A 24,370-nucleotide genomic window follows, 5' to 3' on the forward strand; every position below is an offset into this window, starting at 1 on the left:
TACTTTCAGCATTAAAAATCAAAGCTGTGGTACTTCAGGAAGAATAAAGACTTGATCAATATATGACCGTGTTCTTCATTTTTAGATTTTAGATTTTGGTGCTTAAGAAGCATTTTACTGTAGTAGCTGGTGGAGGTCACTATAATAAAACTCAACACATTTAAAGAATTTTGGTCCAGTGGTTCTCATCCTGTCTCATCTATAGCTTCCACAGGGTGATGTAAGTCTGGCTACAGAATTTGCTTTCAGACTTTTCTCTAATCTTTGCTTTTTTTGGGTGAAATATATCAGGGTTTGAATCCGAGTCACGTCAAGCCTCCAGTCCGGCTCCCCAAGCTTAGGGCCCTAATGCTACGAAAGCCTTCCTCGGAAAAAATGAGCCAGAGAATTATAGCTAAAGCCATACAGGTTTGGACGTCACCTAGATTAACATGGTTCGCGTCAGATGTTGGGGGACGAGGGCATATTGATGACAAGTGTGGACTTTACTGGAACAAGAAACATGGACAAGAACTAAGAATAAATAGGCTGTGACCCCCCAAACCTCCAGCACAACCAGCACAACATCTGAAGTAAGAGTGTATGGTCCTCGGAACCCAGGAAAGGGGAAACATACACGTCACCCCGGTGTGAGATTGAGAAGGAGATTCACGATTATACAAACATATGTATATTCTTCATTTCTGTGCCATGCCGATGCATTTGGCCCATCCCTTGTTGGGATTACAGGACGCCCCTAATTTATGAACATGTACATCTTCTTCTGGTGTGTGAAGAAGACAAATGAAATGATCACATACAGAAATACTACATATCTACTGTATAAATTGACTTGATTTCATTTTCACTAAAAGTTTTAAATTGACACAAACCGGCACTTAAGTCAATCAAAACCAAAAAAGGGAGAAAAACTCCAAAGTGTAATTCTCTGCCCTCTGGGTGGAAAGCTGTGGTTGACATTAGGAAGAATTCAAACACAGTAGTTGCGTTTGCATATTTTGGGGAAATGAATAATCCTCCAAATGAGAGGAAGAGGACGATTTTAGCCGACACAGATGTGTCAGTGGCATAATTAGCATCAGGGGATGAGGTAATGGTGACAGTTGGTCTTTAATAGACGGATTTGAAGGGGCATTGAGTGTGTGTGTGTGTGTGTGTGTGTAATTCATGTGACCTGGCTGAGGAAGCCTGTAGTTGAACATAACTCAGTGTGGATGTAAAACCTGCGACAGTCAATCTGGTATCTAATCAAATGAGGAACCAGCATTCAGTCACATTGAGACACCCACGCCACAGTGGGTTCAGTATGACGTGACCGTTAATTGATATGCTTATTATTAGATCACAATATGATCTGATTCTTATGACTACAATGGAATGGATCTATCCAAGCTTCATGATGCCTTTCATGACTTTCTTCTCATGCCGTTTTTTTTTTTTTCCTCTGTCAAATATCCAAAGTTGTCCTCTTAATCCCGGGTAAGTGAAAATGAAATGTATGTCAGCTGTTGTGGAGGGCAAAAGGACTTCAGACTGTAAAAACCCATTCCCTGCATATAATCCTCCAAAATATTCAGCAATGCACAGTTTTAATACTCCCTGATTCGGCAAGGTCAGAGGGAAGTTACACATGTGTAATGTGCTCTGCGAAAAAAGACTGCAACACACCCAGGACCGACTGGTCTTAAGATCCCTTTGACTTCTCTGGAGACCCAGTGTCACCCACTATCAATGGATCACATCTGTTTGAGAATCAGAAATGCCGTGGGTTATACTGTATGCGGGAGTTATACAGAGTAAACAGACTTAGTGTGTTCTCCACCATGTTTTTATTTCAGTGGAAAAACAGCAGGAATCAGCCAAACTTTGTTGGTATAAAGTGCAGTAAAAGACAGCAATAATAAATAAAAATGATAAAATAAACTTCTTCCATTTGATTGTACTAAGTGTAATCTATGTCAGGATACAGAATAATTACACCTTTGAGTAGACACTAATTCCACTTAGTGCATTTGTATAGCTTAGAAAATTCAAACTTGAGATTTATCCAGTATTGCTGTTCGTAGTTTAACACAGTGTTGTCTCATAAAAAAAGACGTCATGTCACAGTGGTCGGGATGGTTGAGGGATGACTTTCAGTATGAAAATAAGACAAGCCCTTGCAAATGATCGGGCACAAAAGAAAGTCAAACAAAGTGACTCACAAATACAACACACACACACACACACACACACACACACACACACACACACACACACACACACACACACACACACACACACACACACACACACACACACACACACACACACACACACACACACACACACACACACACACACACACACACACACACACACACACACACACACACACACACACACACACACACACCAGGTGAAGTACCTCAGCTGCTCCAGCTTGCTGGCTCAGGATCACAATTGTTCATGTTGTGAGTTACTACAGTTGGGGTTTATATCGCCAAATGCGTGTTTGTTGCAACAGGATCACATTTGTAATTTTCTAGTGCAAGTAGGAATCCATATCCACCAGCCACGTGATGCCAGCAACACAAGTAGCTTTTCTCTGAATGCACAGTCATCACTTCTGTTTTGAACTATAGTTTTTGACAGTACAACAGTGTATTTGTACATATGGTTTCCAGACCTGAGTCCAGCACAATGCCTACAAGCGGCGGGAGATTTAACTAAAAAAGGGAATTTGTCATGTAAGTTCCCTTCCTCTTAACACGTCCTGGTCTTCATCCTTGGCAGAGGACATCTGTCTCAAACTGAAGCAGCTGTCCCATGAAGGCCAGGTTGGGGGAGATGACATGACGCCGCTGCTTCACGAAGTCGAAGGCCTCGTCCAGCCGGACACGCTGCGTGTGCATGAGGTAGGCCAGACAGATGGTGGCGGAGCGGGAGATACCCGCCTGGCAGTGCACCAGCACCCGACCGCCGCTCTGCTTCACCGAGTCTGTAGGCAGGGGGGGGGGGGGGGCGAGAAGACGAGACGGAAAGAGGAAGAGAGATCAGCACATTGTGCCCCGCTTCACGCTAGTTTCCCTGACATCAGTGACAATGTTTTAACAAGCAGGAACACACATTAAGCTTTAAAAAAACAGTTTGATCTGAGTGGAAATGAAAACGCAGGCATTATTCACTGTGCTAACGGAAATCTAGTTGATCAAACTCATTTCAAAGTAAAGGGGTCAAAACAATCAGAAGAAAACTTTTTACTTTAAGCCTTAAATGTAATCATAATAATACTACATACATTCTCCTCTGCATAATCCAGTTGTTTTGTAATCAGAGGCCTACATTGTTTGTCCATAAGTCTGGCCTACTAAATGGATTATGGTCTGCAAACTGCTTCGAGAAATATTTTGTTTGAACCCCAAGTGTAGGAAAATGTCAATAAATTCACTGTGTTTAGTGGTTCCTATACGTTTGAACTGAAGTGAGCCAACAACAACTTAAAAGGTCATTTGAAGGGTTACACTGCACACAGGTCAGAAGCTATGGATGTCCAGAGGGGAAGAACTCACCGATGAAGGCGATGGCTGTGGTGAAGCAGGCTCTGATGTCCGCAGCCAGACTGTCCTCCACGGTGATCCGCAGGTACTCAAAGTCCCCCTCGTAGAAGTTGGGGCAGGTGGAGGACACGTTGAGCACGGCCGTGATGCCCGCTGCTGCGAGGGTCTCCCTGCAGGAGGAGTGGAAGGCACTGCCCAAAAACAGGAAGGGCAGCAGCTCCACCGGACCGTCCTGAGATTTACAAGGAAAAATCCAGAGAGGGACCAGGTTAAAAATCATGATTGATCTCATTCAGCCTTTATCTTTTTTTTCCCCCTATTACATAGGAATAGAGAACTTTGTGAACTCCTGCTGTATGTGGTGTATTTTCTCTCACCTGGTCGTATGCTGGTGTCCTCCGGCCCGCCACTGTTGGCTCTGGTTCTACTGAGGAGCAGTGGCTGCTGGCAGAGTTGTAGCAGAGCTCTGGAGAGGCCTCGGAAAATCCCTCAAATCCACCTACATGGAGGTCACATAGTATTAGAGCCACAGGCTCTCACATCAAAGTCCTCTATATGAACATGTGTTATGGTTGAACAATAAGAATGATCATGCGAACAAGTTAAACCTAGCTGATATAAACGTTAGTATGCTCACTGCAGTCAAAACATCTGTATGCCCTTGCATTTCTTCTCCAAAGTCTTGCCAAGACAAAAAAAACTCTTTCAACGACCATTCCCGGACACTCGAAAGCAACTTGTTGACGTGTGTTTGCAGTGAAATCACCTTGTAGAAAGCAGATCTGCGTGTGGACCTCGTTCCGCAGGGCGCTGAGCAGCATCTGGGCCACGCTCTCCGGCCTCAGCTCGGCCACGCGGCGGCTGCTCCCCTCCACCACCACCACCGGCGAGAAGTCCCCGCGCCGCAGCCGACCCAGGAGCGCCTTGTCCGGCACGAGCCACTCCAGCGCCACCACGGAGCTCTTGGAGCGCCGACGCAGCATCGAGTTCCAGTTGACGTTGCGGGACTCGCAGATGTGCGCGCGGGAGAAGTCGAGGAACGGCCTGCAGTCGAGCACCGCACACCCGCCGGCGGAGAGCGGCTCCCGGGGGGTCCTGAGCATGTGGACCAGCTCGTTGCCGGTGATTTCCAGAGGCTCCGCGCTCGAAGCCATGGCTGAGAACGTGGATCTTAAAATGGTTGGCAAAGTAATTGAATGAACTAGTGTCTACTTAAAATATCAGCGAATACAAAATAAATACGCTTTTTTTTTTTCTATTACACTTCAAAGTTGAGAAAAAAATACTTTTATCAAATGAATTGTTCCTGTCTTCTGTACAGGAGAGGGAGAGAAAAAAAACCTCTGTGCGCCGCGTTGAGGTGCTTAAGACTTTAGAGTTTCACTTGTTCATTGATAACAGCTGAGGGAGGGGGCGGGGTCACCGCGGCCCCTCCCCGTTTTTCCTACAGAAGGAGACGCGTCAGAGACGGAACGGCCATATATGGTCCGCCCGGCACTCCTTATATGGACACTGACGTCTAAAACAGATGTTTCCTACCGCGCACGTTGTCATCCGGGGCTATCCCGTGCGTTTTGTTTTGAATGACGTGATGCCGGCGGCGGCCGCCTCCAGAGGAGGGGGCTGGGAGGGGGCTGGATTTTGGTATTTGGGTGAGATTAAACGTGGACTACCTGAGGCCCGCAGCATTACTGCTCCTGCGGTGTCCCCTTCATTTCCGCATGTCCTGTTGCACTCGCCTCGGCGCGAGAAGAAGTGAGTGAAATGTTGCACTGACAGAGGAGTCTCGAACTGCGTTCTTTGTGCTCTGCTGGGAAGTTGATCCGTGTCCGTCTTTTTTCTACCATGTTTCAGCCTATTACCCTGCAAAATAAGTGAACAACACCCCTGGCTGACAGAAAGCAGCTGCAGCGTGCACTGGTTACATCACATGCACTGATACAGCTACTGTTTCTGCTCATTTTGTGCTTATTCAGACCTGTGGCAGGTCATGTTGACGAGCCTTTATCACACGTGCACATTTCACATGTAGTCCATGGACAAAATGGAAAGTAACATAACCTTTTTTAAAAACAGTCCCAGTCAGACTCTTCAACAAGGCCCGGGACCCCCGCTGACACCTCCCTTCCTTCCCCATTACACATTATGTTAACGTGATCCACCACACTCACATTTAACCATCTGTGACCCCGATATTCATTGTTCATTTATTGTAAATAGTGTGAATTTTATTTCATTTTATCTTATTATATTTTATTTTGTTTTATTCTATATTCTTTTTCTAATTCTGTGTATATATGTTGACTGCTACATGCACCTTAATAACACCAAAAATTCCTTGTATGTAAACTGTTACCTACCTGGCAGTAAAACTGATTCAGATTCAGATTCTAATGAATCGACAATAGCTTTTCCATGAACGTGAACTTACACTCAAAGGAAAAAAAGCCTGGTATACCCCTCTGTTATTGTTCTTTGCCAACCAAACGCTGCATTATTTTGGAGCTGCTGAAGACGTCATCTTTTAAAAACAAAGTGTGGTGACAGTCGTGAGTGTGGGTGAGGAGCGTTGCACTGTCAGTCAAAATCTGATCATACCCACACAGTTCTCATCAAGCAGATCAGAGTCTTAAACTCTGAACAAACAATATTTCTTTGAACAAACTCAACTTTGATTATTGCTTTTACTGTTTAGTTGTGACATTTTTATTTCTGTAGTGAATATTAAATTATTTCTTTACTTGATTAGATTTAAATTTCTCAAGAGTGAGAGGTTTCTGTGCCTTCACCTGATTTATTTCCTAGTGCAAGTTGTTTGAGTCAAACATCTATAATTATAATTAATAAGATCTTTAATCATTGTAGTCTCTGCTGCCTTGTTACAAACAGAGAGCGTGTGTGTGATACCACTTTATATTATGAAGTGTAATCTGACATCTCTGTCTTCATTTCTCTCATAACCCACATTTTAAAAATCACTCACGCCTTTTCCACAGAAGTCTCCCACTCAAACCTCTGACTCCACTCTCTTCGTCTTCCCACTTCCTCTCTCCCCCTCCCTCACCGCGGTACGCCGATTTGTCAGCAGCAATCCCACTTTGTCGCGCCCTCTCTGCCTGCTGAGGCTGCAATCTCTACACACACACACACACATACGTTTTAGTACACAGTTCATCATGGCTGTCAGTAGAGCCGCTGAGCCTGCATTTACTGTAGCCTCATCCTGCACTCCTGGGCTTGAACACACACATATAAACCCACACTGAAGGGATGAGGTCTGTTGAGTTGGACTGTTCTGACGTGAGTGTATGAGAGTTTCTTAAAGAAGTTTTTTTTTCCATAATTCAACCCCCGTCTCTGCAGCCTGACAGGAAACAACATTGCACATACATCCTGTCATCATCCACGCAGACCTCTGCCGCCCCCAACCCCACCCCCAATTGTTGCGTCATTAGAACCTTTGAAACATTTCACATTACCTGACTACCCCTGATTCCAAACAATAACCTGAGTAATGATGAAGTATTTCAGTCGTGACTTCTGCATGTGGTGACTCATAAAACAATAAAACGCCTTCTTTCATTTTCAGTTGGTTGAAATGTACTTTTCCTAGGTTGGCAAGTCAGAATCAACCAATAGCACGTGAAGAGATGGGAGTGAATGTGTTGTTGTCGATGACGACGATGCCAATCACGGGAAATTACCCTTTTACATCAACAAGTGCTCATAGTGAATAACTCACGAGGGAAGTATATGCCGAGTAACAGACTCGTACAGCTGATGATGAGGAGGTGTCGGGGATCAGGACACGACTCGTGCGACTGACTGTTTCAGAATCAGAAGCATCTGATCATCAAAACGTACAGCGACCGCAGACAGAGAGTCTGGTGATGGTGTTGTGAGAAAACAGTGACTTGTTACTTACTGGCAATGCAGAACATTTGTCCATTCTCATTCTGTCTGAATGAATGTAGGAGTAAATAAAACATCAAAAGAAACCCAGATGAAAACATCTGCTGCTAGCTTTTACCCCTGCTGTACGCCCCCCCCCCACCCCCACAGGGGGATTATCCAGGATTAATTGGATGGTTGGGGCTCATAATCTCTGAAAAAACACGTAATCCGGGAGATTTACCTCATCCCTGAATCCTATCATAAAACGCCCACCACGTGACAGCGCCATCTCCCCATTCAGGGCGAACGTGTCCCTGCTGGGGTCAGTTCTGTTCGAGCTGATGCTGAAGTTTTGTGCGGAAAGTTGAGTTGTTTCGAATTGTGTGATTGAATGTTTTGGTTAGATTACACCTCAAACTGTTTTAAGAGTGACATTTTAATGCTTACTTCATCTGGTGCACACTGTCAATCCTTACAGACAAACAATAGAAACCAATTTATTCCTCACGTAGCCACCACGTATTCCCACTTCTTTTTTCTAACCATGACTATGAACTTCATGTTTGTAAATGTATTTACAGTAACCATGAGGCAAAAAGTACAAACTGAAGTGAGTAAAACTTCTGTGTCATCAAAGTACTGTATCATCATAACGCTGTGCTTTGTGTCGCTTCTCTTCCTCCATCCTCCTCCTTCGCGGCTCCACCACGGATCATCATTCTACAAAAAAAGACCACTAACACTGTAATCTTAATTTAAAAGGGAAAAGTAAACACAAAAAAAGAACATGGCCCAATTGTGTGCCCTCTACTGTATGTGTGGTTAAACTGAAGATAGCACCACTAAGTAAGTGACATAACTTCCTGGAAGAAGTGATGCTACTTTCAGAGAAAACAACTTACTGATGTGTTCTAAGTTCAACAATGAACCTAAATATATACCTATTGTAGCTTCATGTGCCATACACCATAACCTGTTTGCTGTCACCTCCTACACCTCCACCCTTCCGGCTAACCTGCCGTCTTCTCTTTCCTCCCTCCACCCACGTGCTGCTGCTCACTCACCCCAGGACGAATGTGAGGCCTACGCTCGCTGCCAGACTCAGAGCAGTAACCGCGGCGATGACTGGCACCAGCAGGCGCTTGGTCGGTTGAGAACGTGAGTGTTTGTCTCCATGAGGCAGAGAAGGCAAGGAGGGCAGAGTGACAGAGGGATGATGAGCTTGGTCAGGCAAAGGCGTGACTGTTAGAAAGAAAGATAGAAATAACAGAGAGATGCAATGCATTAGCGAAGCCATACATTTTTAAGTATAATATTGAGGATTCAACGACTATAAATCACATAATTTTGCCTTTCACCAACGTCCAAAGGGACAAACAGTAGGTCAAGGACTCTCCTGACAAAAAGTTTCCTCTATGGGACCCTCATATTTGAAGATTTTGTTAAATAATAGCAGCTATCATGCATATAGGTACTAGTTGGGAGAATGAAACCACTTTATAGAAGTAGTTTTTATGCATCTGATAATTTTATTATGGGGATTTATTTTGTATTTTATTCCCATTATCAATATTGTCGTGTCTCACTCTGAAGTTTAGGTCATGTTTTCTTTTAATTTCATTATTATCAATATGTCTTGATTGATTTGGGGATTTTTTTATGAACAGCAAAATGACACATGTAGAGCAGAATAAACTAAAAAGATATTAAGAAAGCCAAAAGAAAGATTTTAAAAAACACCTGTGATCTTAAGATACAAACTACATGCACTGGCACTCACATCCTCATAAACCTTACTTTTTAATATGTTGTGAGATAATCTTTTTTATAAATGAACTATTTCAGATTTTCCTTCAATATTCCCATGGGCTTGAAAACCAAAAATGGGTACATGTGCTAGAATATCTCAATGGGACATTTGTTTATAGATAGTTCTATATATTTTTAAAGGGTTATATTCAGTTACAGTTATTTAGAGCTGAAAAATTCTTGGCAGTGTTTTTTTTCTATGCTGTACAAACAACCTAAATCTACTCAAATGCGATGTGACCCTTTGCCCTTTCAGAGCTGAATTGCTCGAGCTGTAACTCTACCAGTGAGCAGGAAAGTGACTCGGTAGAAGATGGTTCCATTTCGGCCCCGCAGAGAGCAGCGGTATGTTCCTTGTTCATCCACACGCAGCTGATTTAAGACCACGGATGAGTCCTCTGTCACCACCAAGGCTTTGAAGTCAGGCTCATCCAGCTGCAAACACAAATTAGGAAGTGATACTTTCAAATAAGTGGGGGTCAAATCTGGTAGACGGTAAATATGCATGGGAACCAGGAAAGAGATTTAAAAGTTGCAGCTTATATTTTGTTTCCGTTCGTCATTTGAGACGGAGAAAGTAAAAGCAAATAGACCTTTTTAGTTCCTGGCTCTCCTGGGGCCCAGGAGTAGTGATACTCTAGTTTTCCCAAGAAAAGACGGTGCCATGGACGGAAACAGTTCAACACTGCCTGGTCTCCTTCCTCAGCCTGCACTGGGTGCTCTGGAGTGGGGACAGGAGGAGGAGGGGGAGGGGGAATGTTTCATTCATTTGCATATGGATTACATGAATAATCTTTTTCATTAGCCCTGCACATGGACACGCAGCAGCAGCAGTGCCTCGATTGAGAACACATTTCTACACTCGTGACGGCATGTGTCCACCATGTCTACTCTGAAGACCAGTGTGCGCTCCCACCCCATAGGTGCGACTCACCTTCATCCTCTCACCCGCCCACATGGACAAACAAATGCAAATATACCACCGCAATCCTGACTGCCAGAGGGGGAGGCACAGATGTACGTCTTGAAGCGGCAAGAGAGGCAATCTATTACTCTTCGATTCAGAAGGCCTGAAACACACACACACACCCACGAGTCCTGTAAACATGCACTGTATATATAGTGCTGTATGTGTTTCTACGAGGATTTATATCGACATCGATGGAAGAACCAGATAAACTTACCACACTTGTTGGGGCACAAACCTGCGGGAGAGACAAACCCATGATCATAAACAAAAGCATTGCACACTCACCAATGACTTATACAAACTGGCTGTGGAGAACACCCATTGTTATTCAATGTCGATTACCATCACGGATGAAGGCGTCCAAGTGTTTCTCTAAGATCTGCTCTCCCTTCGTCAAGATCTGAATGGCTTCAGACGTTGCAGGTCCTTTGGAAACAAGTGTTATTCTTTGAAAAGTGTTGAACATTAAGTTTGCCTTGATCTGCTGTGTCATATATCAATTACTTGTGTTTTTGTTTTCCAAGTTTCCAACTACTGTTTCCATTTGGAACTAACAGTTATGATGAATTCAATTTTTTCTCTTCCTCACCAGTGCGCTCCGTTTTCAGAAAGCGATCAAATTCACTCTGGTACTCAGTTCTGGCTCTGTACAGAGTAGTGGGATCTGATCAGTGGGGAAAAGAATCACGTTTTACTGATTTTAATAATTTAACATTTTAGGCATCTCACTCAGACTTTCATCCGGGACAAAATGGTGGTCATGGTAGTAAATACTACTCACCAATGATTCCCTTTCGTTCCTGGCTGGTCGCTCTGTACCTCACATAAACCTCATCGCAAATCTTTTTAATCTCAATCTGGTCGGCCACAGTGGAGGCAGTCAGTATTAAGTCTTCGTGAAGGAGCCTGACCCTGCGGGCACACTGCAGACAGGCGTTGGCTGCGAGGAAGCAGCAGAGAAGGGTCACCGGTATCAGCAGCATCTCCCCGCTGCGCCTTGGACGTCCTGCACGTGAGGATGAGTCCTTTGGCTCTTGGGGCTTTTTAGCTGGTGCAGGTTCTGCACAAGAATTGCCAGATATTATTCCTGCTATAAACCACACTGTGTTACTACATCCATTGCCACCACTCCTTTTAGAGCTACTGGTACTTTGACTGTTAGTACTGCACACAGGTACTGATGTTACTCCCTTCAATTCTGGTTCTACTTTTACGATTAAGGTACAATTTCCATTGCCAGATGACCTGTCAGTGACTTTAAAAAAAAAAGGCTGGTACGCTCTTCTGTTTTCTGAGGTACGGTTACAAAATAATATATAACATAATGTTTTCTGTCAATTTTGCTCAGATTGTTAAATTAAACATAGTCCTATTAAAGGAATGTGCGCCATGTTAAGGACTGAAATTAACTTTTTTTTTAAATTATTATTGATTAATCTGCTTTTCATCTCTTGATTAACCATGTAAGTGATAAAAAAATATGTACAAATGACCATCACAATTTCCCAAAGTCCAGGTGACATCTTCAGATTACTTGCTCTGTGCAATTAACGGTCTAATCCCAAAAATATTCAGTTTACTAACACAAGACAAAGACAATCCTCTGTAGTGAATATTTACCACTTTTCCTATTTAGAAAAGTGAAACAATAAATGAAATCAATTATCAGAATAGTTATTGATTATTATTTAATTCAACTAATTGATAAACCGACTCCAGGACCCCATATAAATTGTATTGTAGGCTGCTTTTGAAGTGCAAATTCCCCAATAAAGTTGCAGTTATAGTCTAGATAGATAACTAAATGACAAGCAGTGAATCTGGGACTCTCGAGGCAGTTGCCCTTATCTGCCCTTGTGTGTACACATACTCTATCTTACAGTACTGTTGCTATAGTTACATATTCATTTAGCCATAGGTGCCTCCACCACTACTATCTTAACTGTCTACTGTTACTGCTGGCACTACTAGCCAACTGACATTCAGTGGAACAACAATGGCAAGAATATCTACATTATTGTCATGGTAAAGAAGATAAACAAGGTTAAAAAAAGAAAGAAGAGGAACCGAGGACTCTCGCTCTGCCATTCTCTTTGTGACATGCACAGCTTGTTGCTGTCACCCAGTGGTAGAAAGCATGTCGCAGTCCCACCGCCATTGTTATTATCATTATGGGCTCTGGATGATCTCAGCCCTGTAGTCAGCTCAGAATAAGTTGAGCAGTGTTGCTCTTTGTCAGCTGATTTGTCAGCAGCAGCCCAGTCCACCCAGATTCTCCCATTGTACTTAACCACAAGAAAACTGCCTGCCCGCTCTTCAACCCAACCAAAAAAACAAGTAGTCAAAACAGTCAAAAGGCAGATAACTCACATATACTTACTGCAGTTTGTTGGTTGATGAAAATTGGAACAGAGATAGAGCACTGCGTGTGTGACAGTGTGTATTGTGGATTAAGAGGTGTGGCGCTTCAGGGTGTCGGATCAGGACACAATCTTTGTGCTCAAGTGAGAGCGCAGACGAAGGAGGGAAGTAGAGTCCAGGTCTAGAGTTTAGACTGTGTATCTATGTGCCAGAATATCTCAATGGGACATTTGTTTATAGATAGTTCTACATATTTTTAAAGGGTTGTATTCAGTTACAGTTATTTAGAGCTGAAAAATTCTTGGCAGTGTTTTTTTTCTATGCTGTACAAACAACCTAAATCTACTCAAATGCGATGTGACCCTTTGCCCTTTCAGAGCTGAATTGCTCGAGCTGTAACTCTACCAGTGAGCAGGAAAGTGACTCGGTAGAAGATGGTTCCATTTCGGCCCCGCAGAGAGCAGCGATATGTTCCTTGTTCATCCACACGCAGCTGATTTAAGACCACGGATGAGTCCTCTGTCACCACCAAGGCTTTGAAGTCAGGCTCATCCAGTTGCAAACACAAATTAGGAAGTGATACTTTCAAATAAGTGGGGGTCAAATCTGGTAGACGGTAAATATGCATAGGAACCAAGAAAGAGATTTAAAAGTTGCAGCTTATATTTTGTTTCCGTTCGTCATTTGAGACGGAGAAAGTAAAAGGAAAGAGACCTTTTTAGTTCCTGGCTCTCCTGAGGCCCAGGAGTAGTGATACTCTAGTTTTCCCAAGAAAAGACGGTGCCATGGACGGAAACAGTTCAACACTGCCTGGTCTCCTTCCTCAGCCTGCACTGGGTGCTAGGTGCAGCATGCCGACGCAAAGTCCATCGCAGTTTCTGTATATATGTTTCTGTTATAATTCAAAAGATGGGATTCTGTGAGGGTTCGTTGCCTGTTATATGCGATGAGATCACAGATCACAGGAGTGTGTGTGCCTTTGATCCTCTGATCGTTGCATCGAAGGGGATTGTGTGATGGGATTTCAATTAACGATCATCAAGAATGTGAACATTCACACTGTGCAAGATATGACAGTTAGTCAACAAGAATTTAGTGTAACAACTGTAGCTGGCAGAATAGTGCAACACAACTCAGAAATACTATTACAGGCTGGCAGTCAACTTACAATAACATCATTTAACAACAACATGAGGGATGTGTGGACGGGGATGAAGGTGATCACCGGGTGTGAGGTGAGGGAAGGGCAGACATCAGGGAGCCCTGAGAGAGCAAATGAGCTGAACTGTTTCTTTAGCAGGTTTAGCTCACAGCCCTCTCCGTCTGTCGTCTCGTTTACCACACGACCAGCCCCCCACACACCCCCACAGCCCCAGGGTGCTGAGGACCATGTGCCAGCAAGCTGTCTGCTGTTCTCCAGCGACTCTTCAACCTGAGCCTGAGCCTGGAGAAGGTACCGGTGCTGTGGAAGACATCCCGCCTGGTTCCCGTTACGAAGAGGTCGACTCCATCCAGCCTCAACGACTACCGACCAGTTGGCCTCAACATCTCCTGTGATGAAGGTGCTGAAGGAAAGGCTGCGTGGTCTTGGCCCACCTCAGGCCGCAGGTGAGATCATCACTTGACCCTCTACAGTTTGCCTATCAGCCTTTTCTGGGTGTGGACGACGCTGTTTACCTCGATAGGGTTGGGCGGCACTGTGAGAATCACATTCTTTGATTTCTCCAGTGCTTTCAACAGCATCCATCCACTGCTACTGGGTGACAAGCTGCAGTTGATGGGTGTCGACGCGTCCACCATCTCCTGGACCACTGACTACCTGAGAGTTTGCCCGACTGCGCCGGGTTCTGTCTGACATGGCGTTGAGTGGTACAGGAGCTCCACAGGGGACTGTGCTGTCTCCTTCAATGGCTGTGTACAAGAAGGGGATGAGCAGACTCCACTCCCTGAGGATGCTTGGATCCTTCAACGTGTGCAACAGGATTTTGGAGATGTTCTACCAGTCTGTTGTGGTCAGCGTTCTGTTCTTCACTGTGGTCTGCTGGGGGAGCAGCATCGGAGCAAGCGATACACCAACAGACTCAATGAACTGACTGAGAAAGCTGGTTCCGTAATGGTTCTGCAAGCGGGACACTTAAACTTAAACCCTAACCATCCTCTCCACCACACACTGGAAAGACAGCGCAGCTCCTTCTCGAAAAGAGTAATTCAGCTTGGCTGTCACAAGAACCGTTACAGGAAATCTTTCACAAGCCATAAGACTTTACAACACCTCACCACTGTCTGACAGAGAGACTGCACCTTCATGTTACCAGTTCTTCTGCACATCACTGGTAACTGATTGCACATTACATACAATTGCACTATTGATGTACATTCTTTATATTTATATTCCTTATTCTGCCATATTTTGCAATTCTGATTTTTAGGGCCCCGGCGCTAGCAAGCGTACAGTTTTTTGTTTTTTTTCAAATGTATTTCTTAGATTTATTTTTACATTTTGTTTGGTGTGTTGTGTTTATGATACCTGCTGCTGTAACGAAATTAAGTTGGGAATTGATAAAGTTTGTCTATCTTTCTATCGAGACAGGAAAAAAATCTAAGTACAATTACTGTGAAATGGAATCACTATCAAAGTGTGCATAGAGGCATGGCCTTTTTTTTCTTCTTTTTTTTTTACACTAGTATTTGATTTGGATGGTTTCCATGGGAAACCGTAGCACATAAGATTAAAAAAAAAAACACACAGGCGATTTTACTGAAAGAATAATATAAAATATAGTTAAAACTTCTTCATATTTGTTTCAAATTCAATTGGTGACAGATTGTGTGAATAACCTGTTGCTTTTTATGCAGTAATCTCCTTCGGGAAAGAATTCTACCGCCCACCTAGTGTTTTCACACTACATTACCCAGAAGCCCCGTCGGCGGTTGTGACGCTGAGTGACGCGTACGATGGACGAATCCGCTCAGTGGTTGGTTCGTCGCTGGGCGGGACCGTGACGCTTTAAACCGCTCCGCGGCTGCGCAGTAGCCTCCTGCGCTCACCAGCTGTAGCTGCACACGTTGACCTCAGGGGAAGAGATGTGGAGGTGAGATAAACTCTGTGTTTTTACATCCGCAACGCAGCGAAGGACAGTTTGAATGTTTGTCCGTGTGTTTGTCTAACTTAGTTCGTTGTGTTTCACACCCTAGAATGTGTCTTTTAACTGTGAACATGGCCGCTGCGACGCCCAGCTCTCGACAACATGTCACAGTCACTGTAATGTCAACAGCCCGCTCGACGAGTGTCTTATCGATCCGCACCTGGAAAATGTTTGGTTCTGTACTTCCGTCACAATTACTGGTGCGGAAAAATGACATAGAAGACAGATGCATCTGACTGGAGGTGTCGTCCGGGTCCACTGGGATTGTTACAGCCAAAAGTCAGATTGTCACTTCTGTGTTGTCAGATACAACTACTGTGAACACCGAGCAGTTGGCAGGAAATGTGTTCGCTGCTCGGTGAGACACAACATGTGACCCTCTGTTACTCCACTGTACAGGGAAGTACTTCACTGGCCAAACTGGTTCTTTACTGCTCGACGTGAAAACAGCCACCCCCCCCCAGAATACAGATAGTCACAGTGAGTATTGGAGGCTAAAATACATGGATTTAAAATAATCTGTGCAGTTCCTCATTTCTCACCATTTTGTCCAGTGTAGTCCTAGGATCTCCATGTTATGTTCACGGATATGAACATATTGTTTGTGTGTAGAATTGGTTGTTAAAATGCTTCATGACTGTGACCTTAGAAAGCAATGACTGTCTCCCTTACCATTGAATTGGGAGGGTGCCCCGCCCCCCCAACGGGAGCCCCGCCCCCTTTAAAAGTTAAAATGGAGTTTACAAAAAAGAGTATTAGTATTCTACATATAATGTAACCCCCCCCCCCAAAAAAAAACAAAAAAAAACAAACCAGTTAACCTAGGGGAAACCAAAATCAAAATCAAAGACTTGCTATTGTTAGAATTGCTCCAGTGTTCAAGGGCAGGTCTGGACCGTAATATGTGGGGATGCCAAGCAGAATCGGTCCTGAGAAAGTTGAGGGAAGTTTGTTAAGAAATACATGACTATATGATTATACTAACAAGATGGTGCAGCGTTGTCTGTAACCACCTGTAGAAAGGAGGCTTGAGTTAAGCTGTGTGTTTTTCAAAGCGCTGGTTTAAACGCCCCCCAATCAGAATAAAATAAGCACGTCGAGCTGGAACATAATGACACCTGTGGGGAGGATGAACACACTGTCGGCCTGCTGCTGATGCTGCAGTACAGTTATTTGAGGGCTGATAAATATTATTTAGTCATGTCCAAATTGCCCTGAGCTGAGAGATAAATGTAATTGAACCATGCTGACACGGTGTCTGGACCATGGTTTGGACTTTCTCTGGTCATAGCCTGTTCTTATGGTTTCATTGGGTCCTTTCCATCAGTGCCTACAGAGCTTGGTTACCTGCTACTTACCAGATTAAAGCTGCTGTGCTCTCACTCTCTCTCTGCTGGACTCTGCTGGACTCTGCTGCTGCTGCTGCATTATGCTGCAGGACACGAGCACTATTAATGGATCCAGTACAGTCACATGTAGCTTCACTGTGGTGATGGGACACATGGCACAGCGCTGACAGAAAATTTGATTACAGACATGTTAAGCAAGCATTATTTGTTTTTAAAATAAAATAATGCTTGTCTTACAGACTCATTGCACAACCCAGTTTTCTCAGAGAATAGTGTGAAAGAGAAGGCGACCAATAAATGTCTAATCATGCAGCTATTTATACCTACAGTTCCAGGAGACTGTCAGAGGTGATAATTAGAACTGGATTGTCAAATTCGACATCTTGGGTTGATTTGTGTTTGACTTCAAAGGCTCAGTTCTGATGATATTCGTGGAGGCCTGTTTCTTGTTTTTGAAACATCAAACCAAAACTGATTGTTGTCCTCTGTCTGTCTCTGTCTTGTCTTGCAGCTTTGGACAAATCTGCCCTTATTCAGAACTGGACACACAATGCTAAAGGCTAGCGTGAAGACATTCTAAACATTTTCCACCAACATCGCATCACTGCAGCCCTTCACTCCTGCCACTTCACCTCCAAACCTGCATCTATGTATACCTCACGGCCTCCAGTCTTCAGTATGTATGAAATTGTCCCGGTGGCTCCCGGGGACCAGATGTCCGGGGGAAGTAGAGGCTCTCCGCGAAAAAAGAAGAAACTGGCCAACGAAGGCCGACCCCTGGTAATGGCAGGAATGTTAGGCTGTGCTTTGGTGCTGGCTGCTGTGGTTGCCTGGTGCTACTACTCGGTGTCGCTCCGTAAAGCCCAGCTGCTGAAGACGGAGCTATTAGACCTCAACAAAGACGGTTTCATCATTCGTAACCATGCCGGGGCTGTCATCTTCTCCATGACCTTCAGGTCTGCAACAGTTCATAATCGATTAATCTCCTGATTAGTTGTTTGGTCCATAAAATGTCACAAAATGGTTAAAAATGTTGATCGTGTTTCCTCAAAACCCCAAGATGATGTTTTGTTTTGTCCACACACCAAAGATATTTAGTTTTACTGTCGTAGAGGAGTAAAGAAACCAGCAAATATTCACAATTAAGCAGAAATTAGAGAATTTTATGTCGACTAATTGTTTTAGCTCTACTAATACGTGAGAGAAATAAGGGAAGTAATAAGGAATATCCTGCTGATGCCTTGGCGTTTTTCAGAACAATCGACATGAAAATAGGAACTTGTGACCATTGTAATTCAATCCAATTGGTTCCTACTTGTTCCTTGTGTCACAAACTCTCAGCTCCTCTCTGTGTGCTGAGCCGTGCTCAAAGGGCCGCTGTGTGGATGGATAATGGAAAGCCAGACGAGACAGACACATGATTACACCCTCAGGGAACACTGATTCAGTCACGTCCCTTATCAGTCCTTTGGTCCCATTGACCGAAATAGCATTAGTGCAGTCCCTGGATTGGCTCAGAAATAGAGTGATTGAATTGATATTTCCTGTACTATGAGTGCATTTCTTCTCTGTTGTATTATTCAAATGGTTTCAAAACATTTTGTCGAGCTTGACATTGTTTCAGCAACACAGATGTAGGACCTCCTGCGAAAGGTATTTTGTCTCGGCTTAACCAGTTCCTTTTTTTTTTTGTATTTTTGCCCCCTCTATTCACGCGCCCCCTCAGGTCTGGCACTCTGGACCTGGACTCCTGCTCAAAGGAGGGAAGTGTTCTGAGCTGCACCCAGTCAGATTCTGGCAAGCTCAACTTCTTCATCCAGACAGTTCAACTGAAGGACACGGTGATGTGTTACCGCGTTCGCTGGGAGGAGCTGCAGTACACGCCCTTTGTGGAGCACACCATGGCCTATAATGATTCTCATTGGTACGGTGGGGCGGAGACAGCGACGCAGTATTGGCCTATCAGGGTCCAGGGCGAGGAGGAACCACGGCCTTTCATCACCAGCGACGTCTACTCCAATCGGAACGCTTTTGGGGGTTTCCTAGAGCGCTATTGGCTGTCGTCGAACGCAACTGCGATCAAGATTAACGACTCGGTACCATTTCATTTGGGCTGGTCGGAGAAGGACATGACTCTCAGGTTCCAGGCCCGGTACCAGGACTCTCCCTTCAAACCACCAGAGGGCCAGCAGCCATTACCTGAACTCAGCTACAGAGTGTGTGTGGGCTCAGATGTGACATCTATTCACAAATACATGGTGAGTGTAGACTTTCATGTGTTTATTTTATTTTGGGTGGTGTGGCAGACAAAGCGTAACATCTAGTGACCTAATAGCCAATATGACATTAATAACCTTTTGACAAGTGCGGATCTTCACTTCATTCTTGGATGATTAGTATCCTGAAGCTGTTGATTTGAATACCTCTGTATTTATGTATTTCGCATAGGTGCGTCGGTATTTCCCAAAGCCTATCAAGGTCCCATCTACCGAAGTGTTCAAACATCCGGTGTGGTCCACATGGGCTCTCCACAAAACGTCTGTGACTCAGGAGAAGCTGCTGGACTATGCCTCCGACATCACCAGGCACGGCTTCACGTGCTCCCACCTGGAACTGGACGACCGCTACACCGCCGACTACGGAGAGTTTGACTTTGACCCTCAGAAGTTCCCCAACGCCAGTGGGATGTTTGAGAAACTCAGAGAGGACGGGTTTCACGTGTCGCTCTGGACGCATCCTTTCATCAACTATGACTCCATTAATTTTGGAACTGCCGTGGAAAAGGGTCTGTTTGTCCGCGAGCCGAGCGGCGAGCTGCCAGCTCTGGTGCGCTGGTGGAACGGCATCGGAGGAATCTTGGACTTTACCAACCCGGACGCTCGCGAGTGGTTCTCCGCGAATCTGCGCATGCTCAAAACCAACTATGACGTGACTTCCTTCAAGTTTGATGCAGGGGAGACGAGCTACCTCCCCCACCAGTTCAGCACCCTGGTCCCACTTTCCGACCCCTCCACCTTCACCCGCCGCTACACAGAGATGGCCATACCCTTCAGCGAGCGTGCCGAGCTGAGGGTGGGATACCAGAGTCAGAACATCTCCTGCTTCTCCCGGATCATTGACAGAGACTCGGTGTGGGGCTACGAGCTCGGCCTCAAGTCCATCATCCCCACTGTTCTGACGATTAGCATTCTAGGCTACCAGTTTGTCTTACCAGATATGATAGGAGGAAATGCATACCCCAACCGCACCACAGGTATGATACTCCATTTCATAAAGCTACAGGGAGTTTTAAAACGTTGGCTGTGTTGATCTTTGATGTGGCTTTAGTCTTAATGTCTGACGTTTGTATTTTAGGTGATAATAAAACTGGTCTGCCAGACAGAGAGCTGTACATCCGATGGTTGGAGCTGTCAGCTTTTATGCCTGCTATGCAGTTCTCTATTCCACCGTGGGCCTATGATAACGAGGTGAGCAAAGTAAAACAGTGAACATGTGTAGTATAATTTCATGTCATAGGATAAGGAGATTTTTATTTTTTTTCCTGGGCTCAAATTCAGTAATTAGAATTGATAAATGTTTTGTGTGATTATGCACATCTTTCCTCCACAGGTTGGTGATTTTTTTTCCCCTCAAGAAACACAACACTGTTGATAAGAAGTTCAACATTACAAGTCCAAACTGTCCCTCCATCAGTTAAAGAGATGTCACACTTACCTAGGTTTTGAGTCGTTGAACAAGTTGTTGTAATTCTTCCACACGTGGGTCCAGCCATCACGCTACACTGTCTGCTAGCCGTACAACCATTGTGATCCTGACACTGTATCCTTTTGTGTTCATCTGCAGGTGGTACAGATAGCGCAGAAGTTCACGGAGCTTCACGAGACCCTGGTGGCCCCGAGGGTTCTCGAACTGGCGGGCGAGGTTTTGGACACGGGAGACCCGATCATCAGGCCCCTGTGGTGGATCGCCAATGACGACGAGGCGGCCTATAAGATCGACTCCCAGTTCCTGATCGGGGATGACCTGATGGTGGCTCCGGTGTTGGAGCCAGGAAAGCAGGAGAGGGACATCTATCTGCCTGCGGGTCGATGGAGGAGCTACAAGGGGGAACATTACGACAAAGGCCCCATTCACCTCACTGACTACCCCGTGGACCTGGACGAGGTGGCTTTCTTTACATGGGTTCACTGAAGACGCTAAACGGTTGAAGACACATGCATACACGCACACAAACACTGTATGCTGTGTCTACTTTCTTTGGGGCACACATGTCAAGAAAAAGCAGGAGATGTTTGTTCGTTTTTTAAAGGGAAATGACCAGCAGGGGTCTGTTTGCACAGCAGAGTGTGATTTTTGGTAAAGGTTAACTTCACATCTCCTCTGACCTGCTCCTTATCTGAACTTCTGCGCCTGCAGATTAGAGAAAAGAGAATCGCCTGTTCACTCCTGCTTCTCTCGTTCCATCCTTAAGCTGACCCTCATCCTCATGTGCCTTGCACAATAATAAAACCGATCTCCGATTGTATCATCAATCAGTCAGCAGTCTTCCAACTAAAGGACATCTAGATAACTTTGAAGCCTGAGTCGCATAGCTAGACTGTTATTTTTTTTGGTGTAGGGAAAGAGTTGGGTTTAACTCCTGTGATTTTTTTTGTTTTTTGATGACAGAACAATAACTGTGGCATCAATTATCCGTATTGTAGTTTGACAGTGTTGGGCACTGAACCGGCAATAGATATGCACTCTGACTTGGACACATGCACCCCTCCTCAGAGGGCATGCCTAACCTCTGGTCACCATGGAAACTGATGTATTGTGAATTTACGTTCTCAACTACCTATTAAGCTAATGTGCATTACTTTTACATTAATGCAAAATAACACAAATTATTAATTTGTATTAATGAATATCAGTGCCAAATCTTAAAAAAAATTAATAGAAGAAATCTACTGTTTTATGCTTTTCATCTCAGGGTAGATAAAAAAAAACAACTAAAAACATTTGTTATATTACAAAACATTTTGTTGCTCCACAGAAATGTATTATACAACTGCTACTGGCTTGCCTTGTAAAACAAGAAATGTTATCAAATGACATAATATTAATGCGCCGTCCATGTCTGCCTTGACTTTAATTTGCCTTATCAGCTGAACTAATGTATGCCAGCCTTGGCACAGAGATCCAGTGTGGTACTAGAACACCTACTTTGGTCACATGGTGATTTGCTTGACGCACTGCACCTTTATGTTTTGAATAAGTGACACTGGGAATGAGACATCTGCCATTTAAACATACTGTACGTCTGATACAGTGATTGCTTGCACTAGAGTAAAGCACACTACTGGTTGAGTCTTCTTCATGCCTTTCTTGAAAATAATTTTTCTGTAAAATGGAGTCAGACACTGTTTTAAAATATTTAAGTTACTATAAATATATTTATAATTGTTATGGGATTTTGTATTATTTTGATGTTTTTTGTTTGATGAAACCGTCCTGCTGTAAAATGGTAGTATTTGCGTTGCTCTCTTGAATTCCTCCTCCCACCAAAAGATGGAGCTAAAGTCAGAAATGTTCAAAGCTTTCACACAACGCACAAATTTGACCATAACAAATCTAAAAATAAAAATGAATAAATGCATAATTTTGAATAATATCACTTGTATGTCTTTGTGGCAGGCATATATAGAGTCCAGGTGAACTTCTGTAAGACAATACTGCAATGTTTCACAGTAATCTTTTTTTAAAATTTGTACATAAGAGAAAATGCATAATCTGAAAGGTCACAAATGCACAGATCAGCATCATTTAAAGGAATTTGACATGTTTATTTGTTAAAAAACTACATAAATGCGTTTGTCCTTAGTTTATGGTCCGAGACTGAGTGAAATCCATCCAGATATTATAACTGTGATACAAGTCTGAAGTGCTAAAGGAAAAGCAATGAAATTGAATGAGTTAAGTTGCTGCTGTTATGAATTAATAATACTTATGTAATTAAGTTAGATGCCGAAGAAAAACAAAAAAAAACCCATGGTTGTTGCATTTTCTTTATACATACATTCTTCTTTGATACAACCCTCCTTTGATCTTAAGTGTGTATTGAAATCGGCTCCAAAGGGGCACGAGAAATGTGTCACTGCAAACACAACTATGAAATCTTTACAATGACACTTGACAACGGCTATATGCTCCAACATTATTAATTGAAAGCATTTGGGTCTAGGATCTAGACTAACAGTGGATAACGTATTTGAGCAACTATAATTCTCAATCATAAAACCTATATCTTCAGTTTATTCATGTATAAAGAATGTTTGATTCTCAGTGTGCGATCCCTACTGTACACCACATTGCCTGATTTTCCTTATATTGCACCTGTAAAGAGAAAACACAAAGAAATGATCTATTTGACAAATTCCTCCCGCTTCAACTCTGATACACAGCAAACCAAATGTTTTGTGAATTTCATTCGTCTGAAGTTTTGAGAATTGAGAAATTTGTTGAAAGCTAGAAATCAGTTTTTCCACAATCTGGTGTGCTGCAGTAATCTTCAGAATTAACAAATAACCATATACTCTTGATTTTTTTAAAGATTGTCTTTATGTCCTGTTTTGTCACTCGTATTTCATAACAAAGCTATTTTTGCTGTAAATAATGATGCCAAATGCAGAACTGAAGGAATAAAACAATTCAATTGTGGATCAAATTGTGGCATCCATCTGATTTTACATTAGAAAAATAAAGGTTGATTTTTTCTGTGTTGCACTAATCTTAAAAAAAATGCATTCGGATTAGTCATTAAATGTTAATTTTTTATTTTTTGCTGAGCATCAAAACTGCCCATCCATCCTGTGTCTATCAGAAGCGGGCACCTTACTGCCCCTCCCAACCACATACGTTACAGTTTACATTTGCATATCTCAGTTGTCGACCACCCCCCAAAAAATTTGCTTGATATAAAAAAAAGACATGTCCTGTATCTGTTGGTGCCAATTTCAACCATAACAACAATGAGCTAAATTCTCTTACTGTCTCTCTCTGTCTGGAATAATACTCTGAAAAGCATTTTCCATATACAGTTTTCAATTTTCCAAAAATCCAGAAATCATGAAAATGGACATCCATTGGATACAGGATGTGTCATTAAATAGTCCATTCTTGTCGAATTTGTAATGGACTTCAAGTTTGCACGTCACACTTGTGTAGACTAGAGACTTGTTGGTGAGCAAAGAGAAACTTCTCTCCCTCAGCAGAAGAATATGAAAATAAACCCTCCACATGCATCATTCTGCACAGTGACGC

General features: G+C 43.5%; 3 protein-coding genes across 5 annotated transcripts; 1 reads left to right on the forward strand and 2 right to left on the reverse strand.

The window, feature by feature from the left end:
- Positions 1-1,810: 1,810 nt before the first annotated feature.
- On the reverse strand, positions 1,811-6,951 carry dusp2 (dual specificity phosphatase 2). Of its 2 annotated transcripts, XM_035638900.2 has the most exons (5): positions 5,213-6,951; positions 4,306-4,709; positions 3,917-4,038; positions 3,552-3,771; positions 1,811-2,980 (listed from the first exon to the last, which is right to left on the reverse strand). In XM_035638900.2, exons 2-5 carry the CDS (start codon positions 4,691-4,693, stop codon positions 2,763-2,765), a joined length of 948 nt encoding a protein of 315 aa, XP_035494793.1. In that variant the 5' UTR covers positions 4,694-4,709; positions 5,213-6,951; the 3' UTR covers positions 1,811-2,762. The 2 variants fall into 2 exon arrangements, with proteins under 2 accessions (XP_035494793.1, XP_035494792.1); XM_035638899.2 differs by lacking the exon at positions 5,213-6,951 and having other exon boundaries at positions 4,306-5,197.
- Positions 6,952-7,851: 900 nt separating this feature from the next.
- On the reverse strand, positions 7,852-16,279 carry LOC118313453 (izumo sperm-egg fusion protein 1). The gene is made up of 11 exons (XM_035638895.2): positions 16,262-16,279; positions 12,979-13,129; positions 10,994-11,272; positions 10,802-10,876; positions 10,555-10,638; positions 10,427-10,447; positions 10,223-10,312; positions 9,836-9,963; positions 9,527-9,677; positions 8,498-8,675; positions 7,852-8,153 (listed from the first exon to the last, which is right to left on the reverse strand). The coding sequence occupies exons 1-11, from the start codon at positions 16,262-16,264 to the stop codon at positions 8,081-8,083; spliced, it is 1,233 nt and encodes a 410-aa protein (XP_035494788.2). The 5' UTR covers positions 16,265-16,279; the 3' UTR covers positions 7,852-8,080.
- LOC118313452 (myogenesis-regulating glycosidase) lies at positions 14,771-23,767 on the forward strand. Of its 2 annotated transcripts, none has more exons than XM_035638891.2 (7): positions 14,771-14,906; positions 15,430-15,665; positions 17,580-18,024; positions 18,795-19,326; positions 19,517-20,321; positions 20,423-20,535; positions 20,912-23,767. In XM_035638891.2, exons 3-7 carry the CDS (start codon positions 17,717-17,719, stop codon positions 21,257-21,259), a joined length of 2,106 nt encoding a protein of 701 aa, XP_035494784.1. In that variant the 5' UTR covers positions 14,771-14,906; positions 15,430-15,665; positions 17,580-17,716; the 3' UTR covers positions 21,260-23,767. The 2 variants fall into 2 exon arrangements, with proteins under 2 accessions (XP_035494784.1, XP_035494785.1); XM_035638892.2 differs by lacking the exon at positions 14,771-14,906 and adding an exon at positions 16,119-16,199 and having other exon boundaries at positions 15,608-15,665.
- Positions 23,768-24,370: the final 603 nt, after the last annotated feature.

The sequence above is a fragment of the Scophthalmus maximus genome, chromosome 19 (genome assembly GCF_022379125.1).
Source record: "Scophthalmus maximus strain ysfricsl-2021 chromosome 19, ASM2237912v1, whole genome shotgun sequence".
Classification (NCBI taxonomy): domain Eukaryota; kingdom Metazoa; phylum Chordata; class Actinopteri; order Pleuronectiformes; family Scophthalmidae; genus Scophthalmus; species Scophthalmus maximus.